The sequence below is a fragment of the Nyctibius grandis genome, chromosome 5, assembly GCF_013368605.1.
Source record: "Nyctibius grandis isolate bNycGra1 chromosome 5, bNycGra1.pri, whole genome shotgun sequence".
NCBI lineage: Eukaryota > Metazoa > Chordata > Aves > Nyctibiiformes > Nyctibiidae > Nyctibius > Nyctibius grandis.
The window spans coordinates 79,228,740-79,246,641 of NC_090662.1; the positions used below are offsets into that span (position 1 = coordinate 79,228,740).

Sequence of the window (17,902 nt, forward strand, 5' to 3'; positions counted from 1 at the left end):
ATTTTTATAATCCACTTGTCTTCTACTCACAAATTTCTTTCATCATCAGTATACCTATCAGCTGCAACATAGTTACGCATGTTACCATTACCCACCCTAATATATAGAGACCATACACAAGAACTGCTTGAAGCAGCAGTTAATGTTAGTAGTGCTGATTTAAGCCAGTTGTGAGTTACAGGCAGACACACAAAAAAGGAGGGCTAATCTTGCACTAGTTATGGAAGCAAAACTTCAACCTCCCAAATGCTTTTTATGGAGGAAAAAAAGAAACTGAAAGTCACTTGTTTAGGTTTTTTAATTTTTTTTTAAATGAAGTGTTACTGAAAATCATTAGCTGAACAATGACAGTACTTTCTAGTTATGATTTAAAAATAAAGAAAATACAAATAATGGTATAAATAAGATCAAGCAACAGCCTTTGCAGAAATTAAGGCAATGGCTGTAACTGACACTACAAATTCTACTTCTGTATCTACATATACAAATCTATACATTCCATAAATACAGCATCAGTTAAATTTTAGTCTACTAATGCACTATTCAGTATGAGATACCTCAGATTTTACTGTGGATTAGAAGCTTCTGTTTTCTCATACAAATCCAGAGAGTCAAACAAGAAATTCAGTTATTGACATAGAGAAATTAATGCTCAGTGGCACTAACAGCAGGAACTCACAAGCTAGTGTTTTGCCTTGCTTACCTACAACAGGGATTTCTACATCAGCCAATCCTCTGCTACTCATGCTGTAACTCTTAAGCATAATGAGAAGGACTAGGGTTCTTATTTCAGCTTTTCCTCTGATTTCTCTACATTTTTAGACTAGTCTCAAACATTTGGTCCTTATGTTAACAGTAATTTTATAGCTAATTATAGAGATTATAATTTCTTGGAAATTAGCAAATGGAACTATGATGTCAAATCTTCTCCATCTCTTCCATAGGATGCCAGGAAGAACTAGATTCATTATTGATGTAGATTAATCTTCACCCTAAAATGTAAAAGGGAAAAAAAGGAAAAACAAGTCAGTCACAGGCACTCTCCCAAAGCTAGTTATGGTTTCAACTGTCAAGAAAGGGAAAAGCTTTTTGAAATTTATCTGATACATTAAAAAAAACAAATACCCAATATGTTATAGTAGTCTTTTGAAAAGCACTTAATAGAATACAGATTCTTTGACAAACATTATTATCAGATTATTAAAGCAGACTGTGATTTTATTTATTACATATAATTACAAAATGTTCTCAGTTAAGTAACAACTCAATTAAATTTATCCATTTCATTTTTCAGGATTCTGTGCACAAAGCATATATACAGCATATAAAAAGACTTATTACGTGTTTTTCTTATGAAGTTTTCCCCATCTGGTAAATCCTTGGGTTACATTCTCCAAAAGGATTAGTGTAACTGTACAGTGCTTACTCCATCAGCATCTACTGAGTTCAGTCTTATTACACCTTACTGTAACAGAGTTCTAGCGTTGCTGTAAACACCAAATACTACATACAGCATTTTTTGAAACTGCGGATAGTTTCCAAGAGATACCCACCTGTAGCTGGGCAAAAGGTTCTAGCTGACCACTAGATTTCCATGGCAAGTGGGAAAATGAAGCATTTCCAGGCTTACTTCCTTTCTTCAATGTTTGTGAGAGATAACCAGCTGCACACACTCACTGCAGGAGAAATGGGTGGAAGGCTGTACCCATATTACACAAAGAGAGGATAAGACTAAACCATCCTCCATTATTTAGGGCACTATATGAGATTCCTAGTTAGAGGACCTGGTTGTATCACTTCTAGAAGCCACCTCAATGTGGATGAAGACTGTAAGCACTAGAGTATCAAATAAAAACTAACAGAAATGTTTGTGGTTCATGCTCAGGGGGAACTGCTAAACTTCAAACTCCAAAATAAAGGACTCAGAGATCCACCCAAGGCCAGAACATTTATAACATAGTATGATCTGCCATGTTATGGAAGCCACAGAACTTTATCTAATTAATGATTGTTGCTGGGAATCCTACATTTCGTAATGAACTACAGCATCTAGAGCAGGCTGGAAAAACTGCAGTTAGAGCCTCTAACTCTGTGTCATACTTATTTTGCCTTGCAGGACAACCATGGAAACAGTTTAAGATGATGAAGGTGGCAACATGCCTCTTGTTCCATTTGCATGAAGCAGAACAACTGTTAGCACATGGATGCCACTCTTTGTGCCACAGAGCTGGGCCCAGGCTTGCCAAACACAATCCTGTAATGCCAACTGCTGGCTAAGCCAGGAAGCAGGAGCCACTGTGATGAGGAACAGATGAAAACTGGTGTTCATCACAATGAGAAATTCTAACTCCTAACTTCCTCCATAACAGAAAACTTAACTCCTGAGAAGTTTCTCATTTGGTATCACAGAAAGTGAAAAAAAGAAAGAGTGGAGGGAAGAAAGCAAGTGGGGTATTTCTGGTGAGATCAGAGCTGCATTTGTCACATTACCTAGTACAGAGTGGAGCTGTTCTGGTCATACATACTGTAACTCCTCTGCATGTTTTCTACATCCCTGATTCAGACAGACACTTAAGTATACACATAAGCTTTGAAATATGCATAATTACAATACATAGTTCACATTTGAAACTAGACTATGTAAGTCTAATTCTAACCAAAAATAATATATTACACTTCTGGCATGATCATGTTACAAAATCCAACTGCAAAGTTCACAGAGTAGTTTTGGACATCTGGCCCAGGCTTTTTTTTCCTCCAGAGAATCCAGAAAAAGGGAGAGACAAGCATTCAACATAGACAAAAATCCCAAAACTTACGGTTGGCTTTGTTGCCATCCTTCAGGACAAACTGCAGTTCAGAGCTTAAAGTACAGGGTAGAAGGGAACCCTCATATCCTCCTCATCTATGCTTCAGTGTTACTTAACCTTTCATAATAGTTTTCCATGTCTGTGCAATATTTCTAGCAATTGCTAACTAAGTACATGTGTGGAGAGTCTACAGAATAAACTTAAAACCATGCCTTAAGGATTAATATATGAGTGCTCAGAATGGAATTCTGAAAACAACTGTGCTGTACACTGAAGTATGGTACTTTATTATTTTCAGTGCTTTTGACTAATCCTGAATTGAGTCAATGCTAAACAGACCCAATTAGTTCAATGAAAAGAAGGCAACAACCAGTCTAGCAAAGTCATTCATTAAAATATTTATTCTATGAAACAAAGAAGAAAACATAAGTTTAAAAAATGTTCCATGCATTTCATAAAATACAGAGAAAGACATTGTCACAAACAAAACAAGAGAATAAGCAAAACCGCCACCGAAAATTCCGAGAGCTCCACTCTCCACATTGTATCATATAAACGCAAAAAGCATACACAGGAAAAAGAGCAGTCTAAGAAAAGTCACAGGTTATCCATCAATGTCTGGGATGAGTAAATCAACCCACAAGAATTTTGCCATCACCCCTCATCATAAAACCAAGCTGATGCAACTTGTTTTCCTTGCTACCACTTCTTGGCATTATCTTCGGCTGGGAAACCAGGACAGCAGAGCAGAATTCATATTTAGTTGCAGGCTAGAAAGGTACTAGGGCCCAAAGTGTAGGTAGATACTGAAGGATAGCAGGGCACAATGGGTGGGAGAAGATGGCAGTTGTTCCACTGCTGGAAGCAAGGTGGAAGGACGTGCTTTGACTGTTTAACTGGGGCATGGGGGGTAGGAAATACATCCTGCGAAAGAAGTATGGGCAGAAGCAGGGAATATATCTAGTATCTCTCTCTAAGAGTCCCAATAACACAAAAGACATTCTGCATTATAAAAGGATGCTGAAAGCAACATCTTTTAGGTTACCAGTCACATTACTATAAGCCTTCTTACTGAAAGCTTTTGATTTAGTTCCTTCTCCTTGACCTACATCACTCCATTTGGCTTTAGCAAAGCTGTTACAAGATCCTCCTCTTGCTTTTACTTTACAGAACCTCTCAGACTCCCACAACGGTCACCAACCACGTAACTACTGACCACAAAGCCAGTCTAATTCTGGGCTCTGACACAAAAGCAGGCCCCATCTCTTATTGGGAATGCCCAAAAGCTGCCATAGCTGTATTTGGGGAGGGTGGTGTAGAGAAAGGAAGAACAAGGCTCCACTTACACAAACACCTATCACCCCAAACCCCCACTCCATGCAGGCTTAGGAACACCACAACCAAAGAGTTTCATATGGGGTGGAGCAAAGAGAAGACAGCGGACAGGGATCCTTCTCCCTGCACCCAGGGATGCATCAGCTTCGCTGGTAACAGCATTCTTCTGCTAGCTACCAAGCTATCTCTGCTGCAGTGCGGAAGGTTCTGCATTGGCCTCCTGTGAATGATGCACCATGGGGGAAGATTGTTACAGTTACAAATGTGGTTTTCACATTGTTTCATAAAAACAAAGCTAGGAATTCATATTTTTAAGTATTTACAGTAAAGTGTAATTTAATCTGTGGCACGAAATATTTCAAAATTAGAAGATATGAGATATGGAATTGCCCATGCTACGCCTTAACTCTGTTCCTTTGCATGTACGTGTCAGGAATATGACTTTATATCACATGATCTTTTCACCTTTCAATCCCCAGAAGAACCTTATTTCATTCCCTGGACAAGCACAAATGAGGCAGAAAGAAGACTCCATAGGAAATCTCAAGTCCAGCATTTTTCACTTTTGAATACTTGCACCTAGCATAATGTTTTCTTGATGGAGTTCTTAAAATTCAATTATGTTTTATGTGCTCCATTTACCTTGCATTGGGAAAACAGAAAATGCTGTAAAAGATTAAGGTCTCAGGTCTTCACAGGTCTCCACAGGCCTTGGTAAAACACAAAGATTGAGTAGTCTTTTAAAATAACTGCCCAGCTTCCTAGCTAGTGTAATTTCTGTGTTGTCCATGTAAACATTACACAGAGTCTTTGTACCACCCACTAAGCTCTTTGCTTCAATCAGCTATTTGTGCTCAAAAGCACATCCTTATGTTTCTTCCTACACCACAGCCATACTCCTACGCCACAAAAGATGTAACAAAATAGGAATTAATCATAGGCTGGATACTCACAGGGATTGCTGCTGTTTGCTTCTGTCTTCCCAGCCTTGGCGAGTTTGGTTGAGTTCTGCTGTGCTTTGCCTTGCTCCTCTCCAGTTAGCAGGGCTTTTATTTCAGAGGGGATTTTCCCTTGGTCCATCGCCATGCACCACTGCTTGTACTGAAATATGCAAACACATTAGGCATTAGCAAACTGCCAGGATCACATTAGCAGACAAAACAGAGCTGTAATTTTTACCCTCCAGTATATTCATTTAAGGTTTGAATTTACTGGGCTGAAGCCTCTTACAAAACTGCAGAGCACTAATGAGCTAAGCACGTGTCCACGGTGGCATACCTGGCCTCAGTAAATCCTGTTTCAGTCAATAAACTGCTACTCAGTGGCAGTACTAGACACAATACTGTAATTATTAAACAACATGGAATACTTTGTGCATTTTCTCGCTGCTGGCATGCCAGAATACCGTTCCAGTTCATGGCCTATTAAAAACAAATATTTCACATGACTCTGGGGCTGATTGACTATTAAGAGGTCCTTTCTGATTGTGCAAGGCATGGTTACAGCACATGTGCCTTATTCCTAGTTCCCTCATCTTAAATTCTTCATTGGCAAACCCTGAAGCGCATTGAAAAACTTGTGGTCAGTCGGCTGACCTTCCACCCAATCCTAACCCTATTCACTTGTGGTGATTAGCCCTGCCTATTCAAACACACCTCATGCAAGGTCAAGGAAATATCCTCAGCTCCAATGAAACTTCAATGGCATCTCAATATCACTGAGGAGCTGAGTCTATATTCCCAGATGAAACCATTCTCTTTGGTTAATGCAGCTTATTTGGCCAAGACACCCATCTTACATGTGCTAGAACACAGGACAGCTGTGCAACCACCTACACAGAGAGTATGCTGCAAGAATCAACCCCCCCAAAAAGAGACAAAGGTCTGTGGGAAGCAATGACACACTGTGGGTATATATTCCCCCTTGATATTTTAACGTATCTCTTTCCACCCTCTACCTCTTTCTACCTCTGTCAGAGGTTTTCCAAAACAAACATTTCAAAGGCAACAGATCCACATGCAATGGCACTTTCTTTGCTTGCTTCCAGTTCAAAACCAGCAGAAAACTTGTGACGTGAGGTTCATATTCAATGTGCAAAGTAGGTAAACAGCTGAATGCATCTGTTACTGAGGTTTTGATACCTTATGGCTAGCCAAATCCCACTCTCACAGTGATTCTGAGAACAAATGTCTATGAGGACAGGTCCCAAATAATATTGAGGGTTAGGTTAAACGATAGTTTCTTACCATTTCAAGCTCTTCTCTGAGAGCGCAGATGGCTCGCTCTCTGCTTGAAACCAGCTCTTCCAGGTACTGGTACCTCAGCTTCTTCCTGGCTCTGCACTCTCTTGCACTCTGACGACTTCTTTCAAGTTTTGCCTTCAAGTCTATTTTGGCTGGTTTACGACCTCGCTTGCCTGGTTTCTTTACCTTGCCTCCAACCACCTGGAAAGGAAGGGTACAGTAAAGATCCTGTTCTGCAAAGGTAATGCTGCAACCATGTCATTGTGCCTGCTAGGTGTCTCAAGTAGAAAATCTTGCCTATACTTTCACTGATTCTAGAGCAGCAGAGGAAATAAGGGGACTGATGTATGAAGTTTTCAGTGATGGCATCAAAAACAAAAGGGAGGGGACATGACGACAGAGTGAAGTCAGTGCTTAAGCAGTCCTATTATAAATGCTACTAATCTGACTTGGAGGAGCACCACAGACTGGTTGAAGTTGGCAGGGACCTCGGGAGGTCATCTGGTTCAACCTCACCTACTCAAGCAGGGCCATCTGCAGCTGGCTGCCCAGGACTGTGTCCAGGCAGCGAGGGAGCTTCCACAGGCCCTCTGGGCAATCTGTGCCAGTGCTCACTCATCCTCACAGTAAAAAAAGTGTTTCCTGATGTTCAGACGAACCCTCCTGTGTTCCAGTTTGTACCCACTGCCTCTGGTCCTGGCATTGGGTACACTGAAGAGAGCTTGTCTCCATCTTCTTTATACCCTCCCCTTCAGGTATTTGTACATACTGATGAGATCCCCTGAGCCTTCTCTTCTCCAGGCTAGATGGTCCCAGCCTTCTCAGTCTTTCTTCATAGGAGAGATGCTCCAGTCCCTTCACTTTAGTGGCCTTTTGCTGGACTCTCCCCAGTAGTTCCATTTCTCTCTTGTAATGGGGAGCCCAGAACTGGACACACTACTTCAGATATCTAAGAGGATATCTGGGACATTGAGGAGATAGAGATGATAGTCAACTTGTAGTGAAACTGTTTTAATATTAGCAACAATCCCTGCCTAATACTTGCCAGCTTTAGAAGTATTATATTATGGAGTTTAACACTTTAATTTGGAAGAAAAAAATATTTATTTATATCAATATAATCCAAAACTTAGTTTTGCTGCAATGAAATGACCACAGTTGCAGCCTACTCTAAAGATGAAACTTGTCAGAATTATTCACTAGCCATCTGAGCTTCCTCAGTCCCAATTTTTTTCAAAGGAATCTTTTGAGGATTTTTACTAAACAGGGAACTTAGTTACACTGAGTCTTACCTCTGCTGCATCTATTCCAGTTGTACCTAACCACTCTGGCCATGTTTACCTTCAAAACATTATTACATAGCCTGGAAAATTGTTGTCTCACACCTCCTCCTGCAACCTATCCCACTGTTCCAACTCTTCTAGTGTCTAATTCAGATCTCCCTTGCAGAAATGTAACCCCCTAGTTCCCTGTCCTATCGAGTGCAGATTTTGCAATAATTTTCCCCTCTTCTTTGTGGCTCCTTTTTTACAGGTCTGCAAACTTCTCTTGCTAAAAATAATAATTTAAAAAAAAAGGAATAGTTTCCTCAATGTTTACTCTATGCTTCCCCACCTAAATATTTGACTCTTGACATAGAGCATGGCACATGAAAGTCTTAAATACGGTCTGAAACTTAGTACACTGGCCATCGGGTAGTATTGCCCTGTGAGCATTACATCAGCCACACAACCCCCTCCCCTCTGAAGTGAGGATTTCTCTTTATTTGCATTCTGACCACACTGTTTGAATGGAGGGGGTGTGGAGAAACACACCTAACACACACCTACATACAAGAATTTCACTGCTGGCTTAGTGTTTCACCATACTGTGTATAGACGGTACTTTTTCTAATAGGCAGTGTTTAAAATACCAGAGTTCATAAAAAGGCACTTTTTACTGTGTGATGCTACAAAATAAGTCAGCTCTGACATTCAAAGAAGTCACTTGTTCTACAAACTTAGCAGGCTGCAATAAAAACAATGACATAGTGAACTGATGTGCTAGAATGAAGAAAAAAAAGATTATACAATTGAGCCTATTCCTTCTTTGGAAACCGAGTCAACAACCACATGCCAACATAATCCTACCCTCTCTATATTGCCTCTCCTAATTTATTCAGGAGTAGCTGCCTACCATAAGCAAATGGAGGAACAGAAAGTACTTAACGGACACCTAGTGATAATGAAACAATACATTCAGAAAAGCAAGGAAAAAAAAAATCACTCTTTTACATTTGAACTGCTGAATACAGTTTCAATAATTCATTCACTCCACCAAGGTGCTCTCTGTAAGATCGTCTAGTTCAGATATTATATTCACTGAAATAGTATAAAACTAACCAGCCATGGCCAAGGGAGAAAGAAGGTGCAAAGAAAGGAAAGCGACTGCCTCCTTTTGGGCATGACAAGCGTGGCTCTGTCCTCTCATGGAACCACACTCATGTTCACGCATGGTGTGATTTATACTTCTAGCTCAGTAGGAGTTACAAATACATATAAGTCTTCCCAGGAGGGGCTGTAGGCACTCATAATTTGCTATCTATTATTACTTGCACTTGAAAGATTTCTGGATATTACTTTACACACTACAGCCAAAGTACTTCAGTTCTCAAAGACTTTTAGCATCTGAGGCTTTTCTGTGTCAATGCAAAAGTAAATCTTTGAATTCAAGAGCTAGATAAGGTCTTGTATAGACATACACTCCAGCTCTCTTAAAAAAAAAAAACAAACCTTTGCCACTCTTCGAGCTCTGACCCTCTAGAAGAGTCAGCTAGCACTCGAGGTTGGACTCCCAGCACACCACATGCTGCCATATAAACAAAATAACAACTCAAGTCTTAGTCTTGTGCGTGTCACGGCCATGCCCTTTCACCAGAACGTCAGGGAGATGAATAGTTGCTACCGTGCTGTTTCTCACAACCAGCAAGTTAAAACTGCTTGGAAATAGCACCCAACCTTTTCACAGCCAGTGTCTTGGGCAGGCACCAGCACTGAAAAGCACTCACAAGCAGCATGGCTTCACAGCAGTTAAATCCAACACCACAATCTCATAAAATAATTCCTTTTTAAGGACCTGTTATTTTAAAGCACCTCGTATATGCTTAGATGTAGCTGATGCTTTTTTCAAGGGAGGGGTCACATCAACACAGAAAACATACAAAGGGCAAGGGAACGTGGATCGTTACACCAATAAGATATCAAGTAAGCTCATACAACCTGAGTTTAAAGGCATCGTTTTATGGACTGATCTAGAGATGTGGACATAAAACAGTTAAAGGCACTTTGCAGCCTGCAAGGAAATTAAGATACTGGTGTAAACTGCTTTGCACATTGCAAAGGCATCCAGGATCTTCCATCAACAATTAACTGCGTTCCCTTTAATCACTCCAGAGAGCTTTCTATAGATCGATGTACTAATTGCTCTCTCTCCTCCAAGATCTTTTACCACGGCGAGAGCAACCCTGCACATAAGCTCTCTTATGGGAGGAAAAAGGCTGGTAGCTCTTGGGTCATTGCTTGCCAATGCTCTTAACCACCAGGACTATGGAAATAATGAAAAGCTTACTTTCCTTTTAACTCTGGCTTTAAGCAGCAATACCCTAATAATCTGCCTTCACACCATCCCGAAAGACTCCTACTGTCTTCATGGCTTCTGAACTGGAGTTCACCATACAATTAGGCATCACCCTGCACTGCTAGTTTAATAAGAAATTTAATCAAATCCTGTATCCTTAGTAGTTTTTCCTCACCAATATTTAGAAGCTCCTGCTGTAACCTTAAGCAACCCAGCCGGGGAAAAAAAGGCTTGATAAATCCTTCGCCACCACCCCACATTACCATATCTCCCTGCTTTCTAGTCATGTTTGCCTACTCAGTTGCCATGCTGATGTGACAGAAAGAAGACAAAGCAGAAGTGCTAGTTGATGTTGAACATGGCAGCAGACCAAGAGAAAACAAGCAAGAAAACAGTTTTTATTCCCTTTGTATTCCTCTGGAGTTTATAAAGGGAGAGAGGATCTATTAGCATTCAGCAGTAGGGATTTGGTTTTTTTTCAGGGAGTCATGTGCAATCAAGACCGAGAACAACAGCAATCATAAAATTTGGCATAGAAATATTAATAGTGACATGCATTTGTCAGAAATCTGACCACACTACTATTTCAGTTCAGACTTCAGAAAATAGAAAACCATAACTCCCTCCCTTTTTAATACAGTACTTAGATCATAACATCATTCTTGCCTGGCACCAGGGTTCAAGCACAAAATTATCTGACCTGGAATTGGAAATAGCTTCCATTACTTGCCCTCATGTAGAACAAGCCCTCAGATTTCTGCATTTTTTATTTCCACCATCCCCCGTACCCCAAGAAGGGATTCAGCAGATCCCTACAGAAGCACTGCCAGATTGCATGATGAAGAGGTCCTCCTTTGGGCGAATATATATACATAATATGGCTACTAGCATTCACACCCCCGAGGAACTGAGCCACTAGGATAGAGAATTGTGATAAAGCTGGTCTCACCGTGGCATCTGCAGGTTTTGGACAATTTGACAGATTAAAACAACGCTATCTGAAGCGCTGATCGCGTTGACCAGTTCAGTATCTTCCAGCAACTCCAAGTTCATTCACAGATGAAGAAACAGCTCTTAAGTGCCAGTATTTGAGATCTAGCTCAGGAAATCATCTTAAGCAGACTCTCGTTTGTGTTAATGGCTGAAGGTATAGGGCCGCAGAATCTAACTTAGCATGGAGCTCATGATTATCTACAGAATTTATATAAAACTATAAAAATGATTAGCAAGAAATAAAAACAAACCTAATGTAATCTTTAGCACAGACGTGTAAAGAAGATTATCTTTGCTGCAATGTCTATTGTTAAAAAGCATAAGCTAGGAATAAATATCAAGTTTTCATAAACTGTTCCGCAGGCATCCACAAGTCAAGATGGGTAAGCGTTAAGGTTCAGGGTATGAATTGCTCTTTAGAATTGCTCTTTAGACTCTGCAGCAATCACCCAGATACCACATTACCACTTAACAGTTGAGAGTCCTCCTCCTGCCCCCAGGAAGGACTTACAGCCTCCCGTGTGGAAGCACGTCCACCAACACGCCATACGTGTTCTCCCAGTTTATACTAACAGAACTCAGACACTTCTTTAAACCTCTCTCTGATAGAGGTTGAAACAGGCAACAGGGATGGTCAACAAAAACTACCACGTACATCCTCTTGGCCCACTGCAAGCGCAAAATAAAACTGTTCTAGCTGTTCTATAGGGTTTACGGTCGTCCATTTTACTCACTCATTGCAAATGTAAGAAAGCAAATGTGCCATCTGAGCAATGCTGAGCAGCGACTTGTTAAAACATTTGTTTATTTGAAATTGTCCATCTCAAATTATAATCAAAGCTATTTAGGTTTTATATTTCCAAGCAAGCAGCAATGAGAACACTTTATGTTCGCACACGTGGTGGAAGACTTCTGCAGCACTTCGCAAACCTGCATACTCTGAAAAAGCCCTGAAGGGTGAACACATAGTAACCCACCTCCTTAACAACTGAGGTCATTATGAAAACAGATCCTGTGCTTTGCTCTCCGCACTGGCTCTCAGTCCCTCCTGCGGCGTTCAAAGCATTCCTCAGATTAGACTCCAGGTTCGCCTGGGAGATCACCCCTCTCTTAGTGATCCAGGTCACCCACAACAGCAGGGGTCACAGGCAGAGGCATGCTAGAGGACATCTCATGAATGAAGACCCATCAAACCCTTTATTTTGAGCACAGGATTTCACATCTGACTTGCTCCCACACTCCCTCCAAGGGACATCTGCATCCCAAAATTTATGACTTATGGCAAAATTCCCCTCAGGATCACACACAACCAGGCACTTCATGTTTCAAAGCTAGGCAGCAGGGAAGGCAGCACAACTCCTCATGCACAGCCTTTTGCTGTGGGCCTTCCCCTGCCCTAACACCAAGTGCTCCCCCAAAATGGAAAGGCTGCACGAACACCAAAGCAAGACATCGACAGACGCTCGATCCATAAATATAAATACCCCACAGGAACAGTTTATCTGAGGGCTTGCTTTCTCAACCTCAGTTAACACATGAAAACACTCATTTAAAATCTTTTCTTTCACTTCACACATTGCAAGTTTGCGGGCATTTAGAAATAGTCAGACCTCAAGATCAATGTCCTTGCCCATGGCCCTGGGGCCAGCCTGATGGAGAGCAAACAATCTGAGCTGAAGACCCAGCTTCAACAGCCACAGCCTCTTTTACAGGTATAAAGGAATTTGCTTCTTCATTTAGAGGATGCAGCAATTTATTTAAAAGCAAAACCAAGCCAATAACCAAGGACCGGTCTGTTCAAAGTTGAGAAACTAACCTGGAATTAAAACAAGTGCAAGAGATTGAGATCTACTCTTCTGAAAACCTGAAGAGTGGACTGTTTTATTGTCATCAGAACTGGATAACAAAAGGTTTTCCTAAGCCTGCTTTTTTACCCTCCTTTGTATATCCAACACATATAAGTAGCTGCCTTGAACTAGCAAGGCATTTTACAGAGTTGTTTGTTGCATTTCACTAAATTTTCATTCCCATTCAAAAAAGAAATCAACTACTACATTCCACTGCTAAGATTAAGAATGATTCGTTACACATTTTTTCAAAAAAATCCTGTTTTAAATTTAAAAATACCATTTAAAATATAATATTTGTCCCTAAAATGCACTTTTTTCTTAAAACTCAATCTACTCATTCGTGTTTTGGCTCAGTTAAGCGTATTTTTGAAGAAAAATACATTTCATCTAAACTTCTTGAAAACTAAAGCTATTTTCTTACAGGACAAGAATATTTGTAACAAAAGAGGGCAACCCCAACCTTTTTCTGTTGTTGTTGTTAGTTTGGTTTTTGTTTGCTTGTTTCTAATTTCACTGGAATAACAAAAAAGTGATCTAATGGTAAGAATTTAATTTCTCATTTCTACCCATAAACTGAGAAGTTACTTAATCACATAAGTATTGACAGAGCGTACCCTATAAAAATCTTCTATAATTAATACAAAAGATGGCAGTTAGCTATGTAGAACTGTATTTTAATGGTTACCAACAGGAGTTATTTATCAACTAACACAAATGTGAAAAATACTTCTTACCCTAACACAAGCCCCCTGCTTCCCAATGTATATAATAAATATATAATAAGTTATATGTAGTCTTGTAAGCTAATCAAGTAATTTCACCTATAAAGGCTGAAATCACAGTGACAGAATTTCTCCTTTTTCCTCTCTCTAAATACTTCCAAGGTACGTTAAGTGTTATTTTAATAAAGAATAATTGCCAAGCAACAGCTACATCACTAAACTCTTTCCCTTACAAAACCAATAGCTCAAACCACAGCAAGAAGAAATGAGACCCGTATCTGAACAAGCCCTAGTTTCAGAGCAGGTCCATAGGAGAAAGAAGAGGGTCACATTTTGAGTTTGGTTGGGGTTTTTTGTGTGAACAATTTAACGACATCCTTTAAAACTGGAACATGAAAGTTTTTTAGATCTGATGTTCAGATATTCTGCCTGTCCCCTTATTTCTTACTGTTTCCTTCCAATTTTGAGGAATATGTTACAATGAACCATTTTTCTAACGCTCTCTTGAACCAGATAGGGCTAAATTACAGTGCAGTAAGAATTAGAGCAAGAATTATGTATATAAACCCAATTCTAAATTGTTTATTTCATGTACATGAAGGAAAATGCTGAATTTGTGTGGATGCAGCTACAGAACAGTAACTTCATTACTAACGTAATTTGGTTATCTCCGTTTTTACAGGGAAATTCCTCGCACAGTCACACTCATTCAATTCACAGATAAGACTCTTCGATCACACAGGCCAACCCCCTCAATAAGGAACAAAACGTGACTCACTGGAACTTTTAGAAGACTTCAACTACACGCTGGCTCAAGCTGTAAGAGCACACTGGCTCCAATAGTGCTTGCCTCATGCTGACACAGCAACATGCAAGGGGAAGAGTCCTCCCAAGGGAAATGGGATCTATCTCTTGAATGGAGCCACCAAACCCTTAGGGCTACCTGCAGCCTTGTGAACTTGTTCTGAAAGGAACTGCAGCCCTTCAGAACAACTACAGCAAAGCCTTTCCACACAGCAGGCACTTAACAACTAATTTCAGCTATTTTCAGTAGAAGATATGAGGATCAGATATTGCCCAAGATTACTACCTAATTAAAAACCTGCTGAGGTAACAAAGATTTTGAGAGCTTTCCTTAGGTACAGCCACACCCAGTAGTTCTGGGCAGGACCCTTTTCAATACCACTGTCCTGGCAAGTATCTCTGAGGTAAGTTTTAAATAAAAACATCATACTAGGAAACTGTACTTGAGACTGAAGATAGGAAGAGTAAGTATTCCACTCTGCATTTTTTTTTCCTTCACTCGACATCAATTTTTCTAAGCAAAAAAGAACAGAGACCTGTCTTACTAACTGGATGAAAAGATTTAGTTTATTTTGCAAATGTGTCCAAAAATGTATCACAAAAAAGCACATTATCAGGACTTCACAAAACACAATAGATCAAAAATTATTTTTAAATGAAAAATCTGGAAGTTATCTGTTACAAATAAGTTAATTCTGACACAGGAGAAATAAAGTGTTCTTAACATTAAAAGAAATAAAAATTAGCTATTGCTCATGAGCTACATATATCTCCAGAATTAAATCTTCTGTATCTTCTAGACTACTGCCCTGATTACATAAACTTTCATGCAGTTCTCACAGTTGTGAGCATTTTGTCGACTTCAGCAATGCAAATTCCTCCCATCCTCTTTGCAGCTTTCAGACAAGACCTCAATAAAGCCAAATAGCACATATGTTAATTTGGCAAATTAGCATGAACGATTCATATACTTACAGTCCATTCTGCGGATCCTTTATACTGCAAATTATTGTTCACTTCTAAGTTTCTTAGATTTATTCCTTAAGAAATTACATCAAGTATTTTTTTTTCCCTTTGAATTAATGTGGATCAGCACAGGGACCGCAATTTTGTTTCAGTAAAATTCAAGTGGAAAGAGGTGGCTTGAGAACAGATAAGGTACCACATGCACGTGACTACCACATGACTAGTTTTAATGCTCAAGCCAAGCTCAGAATTTATTATGAGTTGGAAGATGTCTGCCTCACAGCCTACCTCAAGTGTGGTTTCACCTAGCTCACTCCTGGGGACCCTAGCTATCTGCAGCACAAACCCCATGACACTACCATAATCACCACTGCAGTAAGCTGAAATACTCTAACTCAACTGGGAGTTTCAGTTGCAAAACACTGCACTGAGCAGACGCAGGAGTTATTGTCTCAGTCCTCACATGGGCCCTGAAGGGCCTGCTTTAAGCACACCAGTGCAAGCAGGCAGAGCAGGTGTTCCTCTCGTGCATCTTCTGATGTTTCACTCTGCTTAAATGGAAGACCTGTACCTTCAGGGATGCTGCTTTTCTGTTCTCACAAAAGGATGAAGGAAGAATCAAAGCACTAGCACGCATTACAAGGTTGCAACCCAAGCTCACACCCTAGTACCTTACCGTTGTCCACAGTTGCTATTTATCTCAGAAATTCGAGGTTCTATAGGAACATGATCCACCACACCATATCAGACCACTGGTCTGTATCCAGCCTTTGGCCCACACCTGGAGCTTTAAGGAAAAGCCAGAAGCAGCACCCAAGCGCTCTGCTCCACTGCTTGCAGCAAGGGAAGAGAGCGAGGGGACAACCCCTCCTTCCTGCCAGCACCCACTAGAGGCTTCACGGGAAGGTTTCAGAGAAGATTCCTCAAAAGCCTTTAGCAGGAGCACTCACCTCACTGGCAGGTCCCCGTCTATTAACTGTTACTGGGGGTTTGGGGGGGTTATTTCGCACACTCACACACCGCTTGGAGATTGAACCCGTCGGGCTCAGGCGCGGGAGGGCTACCCAGGCCCCCTCCGCCAACCCACCGCCGGCGCCGCGGGGCCCATCCACCCCACCGGCTGCCCTCAGCTCCATCCTCGCCCCAGTCCCCGGGCGGGCCCCGCAGCCGCTTACCTTGCTGTCATCCATGTATGCCGCCAGCCCCGGCCCTGCACGGGGAGCGCACCGGAGCCGCCTGCTCCCGCGCCGGCGGACACCTGCACTCACAGGCCCCCAACGCAACCCACCGCCGCCATCGCCCGCCGCCCTGTTTGTTTACAGCCGCCCGCCCCGCCCCGCACTGGGCGGGCGGGGGAGCGGCGGCACAGCGGTGCACGCTGGGAAGCGTAGTCTTGCTCCGCCCCGCCGCCATTGGCCGCAGCCGAGGTGGGGGCGGGACTAACTACAACTCCCAGCAGGCCTCGGTGCTTTGAGGCGGGGAGCTGCGCGGCGATTGGTCCCCGCCCCGCTGGGAGGGAGAACTACATTTCCCAGAAGGCTCCCGGCGCCTGGCGGCCTGCCCCTGCCCCGCCCCGCCTGCCCTGCCGCGGCGACCGGCGCCTTCTCCCAGTCCGCGTGGGCGCCGGGGCAGCCGCTCGGGAGGCTGGCCGGTCGCATGCCGCCGCCAGTCCTCCCCTGTGTCCTGTCCTCCGTGGGGGCCACTGTCGGTTCTGACTCTGGCGCGGGCTCTCTCGAGCTCTGAGCCCTAATTTTAACCCCCATTTTTCTTGCCACGGACGTGGCCACCGAACTGGTGCCTCCTCCTCCTCCGTGTCCGAGCTAGCCTGCGTGCCTGACCGCAGCCCTACCCCGCAGCAGCCTGTGGTGATTGTTAGAGGGTTATTAAGATTCCAGCTGAGCAGCCGTGTAATGGCTTGAGCATTAAAAACAAAAGACAAAACACCCCACAAATTAAGTTTTCTGCATGGTGTCCAGGGACCGAGATCCCGAGCCACCCCAAGTCTGAAGAAGCAGTCCCTGTACTCCTGTGGGAATACCAGATTTCCTCTCTTTTTCACGTCAACACATACCAGAGAAGGTTAATGTCGAATGCATTTGATGCAAAGCCAAGCTGTGCATCATCGTCGTGTCCCCCCACCCTGTCCCTCACCAGGTACCTTGAAATTAGGCTCCTGCTTGCTCAAAAGACACATGTACCCCAGCGAACAACTCCGTTAAACACGGTCCGTGTTTCAAGTTCATGGTGAAACCTAACGCTAGGCATGTTTCATGCTGCTGCATGTTTCTTTTTATTCACGCAACTCTCTTCACAAGAGTTTCCCATTACTTAATCTCTTTTACATGCAATCGTTAGGGCTAAAGGTTTTGTCATGGGATTTTCCCCCTGAATCACAGACCTTCCTCTTCGAGGGATACGCTTTCTGGATGGCAGAGTCAAAGCACTTTTCACAGCTTTTTTTTTTTATAAGCTTATATGCTTTTCTGTTGCCGAAGACAAGGCAGTTTGCACACTGCTTCCTACTTGCCTGTCCAAAAGCGATGTATCGGTTCTTGCAACTCTGC

General features: G+C 42.1%; 1 protein-coding gene across 4 annotated transcripts; it reads right to left on the reverse strand.

Annotated features, from left to right (window-relative positions):
- Nucleotides 1-280: 280 nt before the first annotated feature.
- On the reverse strand, nucleotides 281-16,674 carry CREBL2 (cAMP responsive element binding protein like 2). Of its 4 annotated transcripts, XR_011048230.1 has the most exons (5): nucleotides 16,514-16,674; nucleotides 6,392-6,589; nucleotides 5,099-5,246; nucleotides 1,554-1,676; nucleotides 281-992 (listed from the first exon to the last, which is right to left on the reverse strand). XR_011048230.1 is itself a non-coding variant. In XM_068401504.1 (4 exons), the coding sequence occupies exons 1-4, from the start codon at nucleotides 16,526-16,528 to the stop codon at nucleotides 988-990; spliced, it is 366 nt and encodes a 121-aa protein (XP_068257605.1). In that variant the 5' UTR covers nucleotides 16,529-16,674; the 3' UTR covers nucleotides 281-987. The 4 variants fall into 4 exon arrangements, 3 of the variants coding, with proteins under 3 accessions (XP_068257605.1, XP_068257606.1, XP_068257604.1); XM_068401504.1 differs by lacking the exon at nucleotides 1,554-1,676; XM_068401505.1 differs by lacking the exons at nucleotides 281-992; nucleotides 1,554-1,676 and adding an exon at nucleotides 3,222-4,365.
- Between the last annotated feature and the right edge of the window lie 1,228 nt (nucleotides 16,675-17,902).

Coding starts and splice junctions, on each gene's coding strand:
- CREBL2 (XM_068401503.1), bottom strand. Junction 5,247..6,391: donor TCAGAGAAGAGCTTGAAATG/GTAAGAAACTAT, acceptor TGCATATTTCAG/TACAAGCAGTGGTGCATGGC. Junction 4,856..5,098: donor AGCAAACAGCAGCAATCCCT/GTGAGTATCCAG, acceptor TGTTTTACCAAG/GCCTGTGGAGACCTGTGAAG.